This window comes from Myotis myotis, unplaced genomic scaffold, assembly GCF_014108235.1.
Source record: "Myotis myotis isolate mMyoMyo1 unplaced genomic scaffold, mMyoMyo1.p scaffold_m19_p_1, whole genome shotgun sequence".
Classification (NCBI taxonomy): Eukaryota; Metazoa; Chordata; class Mammalia; order Chiroptera; family Vespertilionidae; genus Myotis; species Myotis myotis.
Genome location: NW_023416313.1, coordinates 52,377,377 through 52,383,844, shown reverse-complemented (window position 1 = coordinate 52,383,844; position 6,468 = coordinate 52,377,377). Strand labels below are relative to the sequence as shown.

The 6,468-nt window shown below is 46.5% G+C and overlaps 1 protein-coding gene across 2 annotated transcripts in view; it reads left to right on the top strand.

Annotated features, from left to right (window-relative positions):
• The first annotated feature begins 2,633 nt into the window (after positions 1 to 2,633).
• ANTXR2 (ANTXR cell adhesion molecule 2) overlaps positions 2,634 to 6,468 on the top strand; it is a 137,243-nt gene continuing 133,408 nt past the window's right edge. Inside the window, exons 1-3 of one of the 2 annotated variants that reach the window (XM_036337483.1) lie at positions 2,634 to 3,477; positions 4,158 to 4,229; positions 6,311 to 6,382. In XM_036337483.1, the coding sequence (XP_036193376.1) occupies positions 3,326 to 3,477; positions 4,158 to 4,229; positions 6,311 to 6,382 (296 nt within the window). In that variant the 5' untranslated portion in view covers positions 2,634 to 3,325. The remainder of the gene's footprint in view (positions 3,478 to 4,157; positions 4,230 to 6,310; positions 6,383 to 6,468) is intronic. The other variant, XM_036337493.1, reaches the window with a different exon arrangement.

Here is a 6,468-nt window from a genome sequence, read left to right as displayed (position 1 = left end):
CTGTCCCATTCTTGATTTAAAACTGAAAGTCAAACAGAGTTCCTTAACCTGGCTAGTGACTAGCTGTTATAGTGCCCCAGTCCTCTCACCTGGTAGAGGAAAAGAGAAGGTGTTGCTATTGTTACTGCTCCTTCTTCCTGGCTTGGTGAGATCCCAAGTCTGCCTTCATTATTGTTTGGGAATTCGGAGACCAACAGCCTCCTTCACCAAGGACTATCCCAGGGACTGCCCAGTTTTAGCACTGAGAGTCCCCTGTCCCTGGACACCCCTCATCTGGAACAGATCAGGACAGTTGTTTGCCCAGTAACTAATGCATTTTCCACCGATTTTTATTAGGTGAAAGTGATTCTGGTAATTATATGATTATTGATTAATTATTGGTCTGTGCCAGGAGAGGCCACTTCCCTGCTTTGCTGAGACTCTTATATGTGCCAATGAATACAATGAAAAGAGTTCCAGAACTGGGCTGAACTAATCACCCAAAACAAACAAAAGAATGGTAACAAACTTTAGTATATCAATCACCTCTACTGGCTTTGTAGTCAGGAAAGAGGAACTGAGTGGGAGGACTTGACTAGGGCCTGGGAATTGGAGGAAGAACAAATTTTAAGGTATTCTGTTTTACTTTGGGCCTAAAACAAGATGGTTTCTGAGATCAGTTTGTGGAGTCCCAGAGATGAGCAAAGAGTCAAGAAGCTAGGGGAAAAGAAAGCCAATAAATGTGAGTTTAAAATACTTCATCATGAGGACATGTCGCAGGCAGATAGATAGTCATTATTCAATGCAGCTGGCCCTGAGGTCAGCCCCGGAATCTCACCATTTTCCTGGTTTTGTTGCTTCTCTGGGCCTAAAGCTGAAATACAACTGAGGCCTAGATGCTATCTCTAGGGAAGAAAGGTCACACTGGGGATGAGATCCCATCTTACAATTGTCCTTTGCTAGGCACCCAGGGCTTTCCACCACAGTGACCTTTTGTACTTGGCCCATTGTCCTTGCTCTGCTCATATCTGCCTTCCAGCCTACCATAGCCCCATCAATACCTTCCCCAACCCATCAATTAAGAAGTGGTGGGTCCAGAGGATGGTATTAGAATTTCCATCTCCAAGTGGCAGATATTGCAAAACAGGGTCCATCTGTATTTATTGAAGCTCTTACCCATTCATTTTTTCTCGGTTAAGCTGCTGTAGGATGATATATCTCCTAACTGGTCTCCCTCCTTTCATTCTTGTTCCTCTAAGTTCATTGTATCATATCAACACAAATAATCTTTGAAAAACATAGATCTTATTACTTTATCCCCTCTCCCACCCTCTGGGATAAAATCATCTAATGGGTACTTATCACACCTAATATAAATCTTTATCACAGAAATCTTTATCACAGTTTACAAAGCATCACCTAATGTGGCCTCTGCCTACCTCTCTTCATCTTACCCACACAGCTCCAGCAACATGATTGTCTTTCTGCTTCTTGAATGTGCTCAGTTAATGTCTATGGAGAGTTGCAGGAGCTGGGAATGTGTCCTCTTTCAGCTCCTGGAATAACTGCCTTCTTTTGGTTAGTCATCTAGTCAGTTATTCTCTATTATATTAAAATATTTTAAATCTCTGCAAACCACCTTTTAATATGGATATGATTTACTTATTTTTGTCTGTTTTTCTTCCTTGACCACACTGTAGGCTTGGTGAAAGTAGGCGCTTGTCACCTTGTTCTGTGCATTAACTGTTAAGTACTAATACATAATTGATAGCAAATCTTTGTCAAAGTGACTGGTTTCTATCCTCAAAATGCTTATAAACAAATCCGTTTGTACATAAAAAATAACTTCAATGAAAAGTTGCATACACAGACAACAAACTGGAGAGACAGTAAAAGGCAATATGTAATTAAGTACTTTGTGAACTTTTTATCACAAAGCCTTGCGTCAGTTAAAACACGAAGGAGGAGGTGACACATCATATTACTGTCAATCATTATAAGTTCTAAAAGCCAGTTTCAACCAGGAGAAGGCAGAAGACTTAGGTGGAAGTGGTGGAAAGGAGAAAGGAGGAGGCGGGGAGTGTAGTTGGCCTACACGGAGAATTCGAATGCAGCAAACTTCAGCTCCTGCACTAGTTTGGTAAGGGCAGCCTGGCTTGCCCCAAGATGAAATTCTTAGTATTTGGAGCTTGGGGTAAATGACAGTGGGAAAAAAATATTTTGAAGTACAATTTTCCATTCAGAAAGATCCACCCCCAAACCCCCATCCCTCCACCCCCCCACCCCCGCCACACACACACACACACACACACACACCCCTTTCCTTGGCTTGGCGAGATGAAACTACAAAGGTTTATAATAGAAAAAGAAGAAGTTGCCTTCCTAGGTGGAGAGTTGGGGAAGTAAAAAGAGTGTGTGTGCTTGTGGGAGTCGGGGTGGGGCGGAATAGCCTATCGCCCCGCTTGGAATTGTTAGTCTTTGGTTTTCGATCCCAGCGATTCCAGCTGCTGAAACAGACCAGGCCTGCAGGGTATATGGGTGTGCAGCTGCTACAGGACATTTGCTTTTCTAAACTCCTCCTCTTCCCCAAATTTGGCAAGCATTAGTCATTTTCAACTCGGCAAGAACCCACAAGTGTGCGTGTGTGGCTGAGGGCTGCGGGTCAGGCCCCGCCCACACTGAGCGGTGACTTGGCCCCGCTGCGCTCTGGGCTCTGGTTGGAGTGGCCGCTCCTAGCCACTCGCCCCGGCCGCTCAGCCTCCTCCCCTAAAGGGGACCGCCCGGCCGCCGAGCACAAGGAAGAAAGTTTGCAGCTCCCGGGCGAGTCGGGCCGTCGGAGGAAGGGAAGGAACCGGAGGACCGGGACCTCCGCTCTGAGTTTGTGCAGCCGTCGTGGCGTCCGGGGGGCGGCTGCCCGCCGCGCACTGCAGCCGCCGGGCTTCGGGCCACCCCGCGGAATGGGGCTCGGGGTCCGGTCCTAGGCGGGAGCCACAGGCTGGTCTGGAGGCCGGGGAGGAACTTCTTCCGCGCGCTGCCGCCTGGGCCCTGGCCGCCTGCAGAAACCCTCCGGATCCTCGGGGGAAGGACTGATTGCTCTCCGCCGGGATTCGCCTGGGTTCCGGCGGCTGCGGCTGCAGCGTCTCCCTTTGTCCTCTGTGGACCTCCCTCCCGCCCCTTCTCCCTCCCGCTGTCAGGGAGCGGGCTCCGCAGCTCCAGGCGCCGGCGCCCTCGCAGCTCGTCGTCCCCCCGCCCCACGGTCCTGGGGGACTCCTACCACCGCCGCCGCGTCCCGGGGAGCCCCGCCGAGGGGGCCGGGAGCTGACGGAGGCGCAGGCTCCCCCGCAGGATGGTGGCGCGGCTGTCGCTGGCCCGCAGTCCGGGGAGCTGGCTGGTCCCGGGGCTGTGGCTGCTGGCGCTCGGCGGTCCCGGGGGGCTGCTGAGCGCCCAGGAGCAGCCCAGCTGCAGAGGCGCCTTTGACCTCTACTTTGTCCTGGACAAGTGAGTGCCAAGGGGGTCCGGTGTCTTGTGGTGCGGGTGCCATGGGGTGAGTTGTGGCCGGGAAGCGAAGATGTGTGCGCGCCCTGGGGCGGCGAGTGAGAAACCCGTGGATGGCTACCTTGTTGCTCTTTCCGGGCACAGGGCCAGCGCTTTGGGATCGTTGCGGGCTGGGGGTGGTGATAGGAGCCAGTCCTGAGGTGCAGGACTCTCTGGGAAAGTGGGGTAGTCCCTGCTTGCAGTTCAAGGGCCTTCTGGGAAATGGAAATGCGGCCACTGGGGGTAGCCTTCTGTGCCCCTGGAACCCACACCAGACTGTTTGTCAGCCTCCCGGTCCTCACCCCGTCACTCTGGCTAAAGTTTGCTTGGTTTTATCCTACGAAACGCCCAGGGTTAACAAACCCTGAGTGGTCTGCATGTCCTGGGAAGAGGGCTGTGTTTATTTTAAAGAGCTGGGGTCCTGCTCCAAACTATGAGCAGGCAGGTGGTCCCCAAAGATGGGCTGACTTTCTCAGTTCTTGCAGCACCTAAGTTTCATGACTGGTGTTGTTACTTTGATTCTAGCGGCGGCCCCATGTACATGTTTGTTTTTCTGATCAGTTCTATTTCTTTCTTTCTTTCTTTCTTTCTTTCTTTCTTTCTTTCTTTCTTTCTTTCTTTCTTTCTTTCTTTCTTTCTTTCAGGTCTTGGAGTGTGGCCAATAACTGGCTTGAAATTTACGATTTTGTCAAGCAACTTACAGAGCGATTTGTGAGGTATTTCTCCCACTTTACTTTTCTAGCGACTGGAGTGTGAAGTTGAGGGAAGTAGACCAACATGCAGGGTATCCACCCACCCCGTTTTTGGAAACCTTTTGCAGGAAAAGCCTTCAGTGAAATGTGGATGTGAAAGAGCCTCAGGATCATTATTACACACATGCTCTTATTAGGACAGACCTTCACTTGTGGAGGGCTTATGTCATCTGGACCCCAGAAACTTGGCTCAGGCCCCAGGGAAGCATCTTCAAATACTATTCCACATGTCTTTTCCTTTTTGAATTTTCATCTGTTATGGATTTCAGTTATGCTTTCTCATAATTTATCACATTAAAATGTTTATGCTAATAGTATCCACAATATATTTTCCTTTCCACACAATTCTTAGCATTGTAGAGGTCCTCATTAAAAAAAAAAAAAAGTGCTGGTAAACTTCAAATGAACATGTGTTAATAACCTACTACCAGAAAAGGCACTTGTGTGGATGTTTAAAGAAATGACTTGTGTTTACAAAATGTGTGGGTGGGTGTGTGGTGCGTTTAAAATTTAACTGTTCTGTATATGCAATAAGCCTTACTACGAAAGACTGGTTTCTTCTCCTATAAAAAGCATAACTACTATGCAGTCCAGCTCACCCTCTTATTTAGAGGTAACTAGGAATTAGTGGCATCCCTACTTAAACATAGCCCCCAGACACCCAGGCTTTTGAGGCTTTTTTCCCCTTTCATTTTTCTTTTTTTAAAGAAAAACATGCAATGAGCAAATGCAAGTTTATCAAGATAATGGAAAGGACACATAAAGGAGCTGTATCATTAAATATTGCTTCTTTCAGTCTTGTTAGCCCAAATGTTGTCTGTAAAACAGGCTTGGATGATCAAAACATTTTGAAAGTCATGTTGCAAGTAACTTCAACAATCTGTAGAGGCCTAGGCAATCCTTCCTTTCAGTTGTTGGCAGCTGTAAAGTTATCCCTATAAAATGTATGCTTGTCCATGTTCCATCATCAGTCTCCTGCTCCAGAAATCAAGTATGACACTCATTTCTGGGCAGGGTCAGAGGTAAAACTGTCTAAGAAAGAAAAACAAACAGGGCCCCATGTCCTTTAATGTCAAAGGCAGAAGAGAGTTGTTTATAAATTTTCTGATTTAATCCAGGAGTGTGCAGAGAGTTTTCACATAGATTTTGATTGAGAGCAATGGATCATTTCAGTACTACATTTTCAAGAAGTGAGGTTCTTATTTATTTGGTCTGCTTTGCAAGTTGGATTTCTGTAATACACAGTTTTCTGGCTCAAGTTTGGTTGCTCCGTTACTAAGGATACAGCATAGGAAGTGAATAAAGAGTGACTACTGAAGAGAGTAACTTTCAAAATATGCATGGGACATCATTCTGATCTTGCGGTCTGTAGGTCTTAGCTTCATACCTTCAGTTTCCAATCTGAGTAATGGTTGCAAAGAGTGTCTTAGAAACAGGAACCATTCTGTGGTATAAATGCCTAAAGCTTAAAAGATGCAGCTCACTGGGGCAGTTGTTGACTATGGAAATATGATCGTTGAGACTTGGAAAATTGAAGATGACTAATCAAAATTGGGATTTGTTGGTCTCTTTCACATTGCCCATGGCATTCTTTAAGTATTCTACAGTATTCAGGATAACTTTTTATGAAATTCATAATGTAGTGGTAATTAAGTCAAACTGGCTACTCCCCAGCCCTTGATATTGCTAGCCATAGTCTCTCTGCAGGGTTTGGTCTCCTTTAAGGAGATAGGATAGAACATCAAGCAGTTTCTCAAAAGAATTGTTCATGGACCTAGAATTTATCTTTCTAGTAAGTCTCTTCCTAAATGGCCCCAAGGGTCATGGAGGAGTGCTTGAGTGCTGAGAAGCACGGCCTGAATCCAAAATGACTTGTGCAGTAACGTTAAGCAGAGTTAGTGTACCTACTTAGGGGGTTCCATTGAAAAGAAGCCTGGGCTATTCAGTGAGACGGATTTTTTAAACGAGACTCCCTAGCTATATATCTGCATTGTATCACTATTTCCTTTAAACATGTTTTAACTGCCTCTCTTCTTATTTTGCAGCCCTCGCATGAGAGTATCTTTCATTGTGTTTTCTTCTCAAGCGACCACTATTTTGCCATTAACTGGAGACAGGTTAGTGCATTATCATGTCGCTGCAGGCTTTTAGCAGAGAGTAATCTTAAAAGAATGATTGATATTCCAAGTGGTGGTTCAGGCCT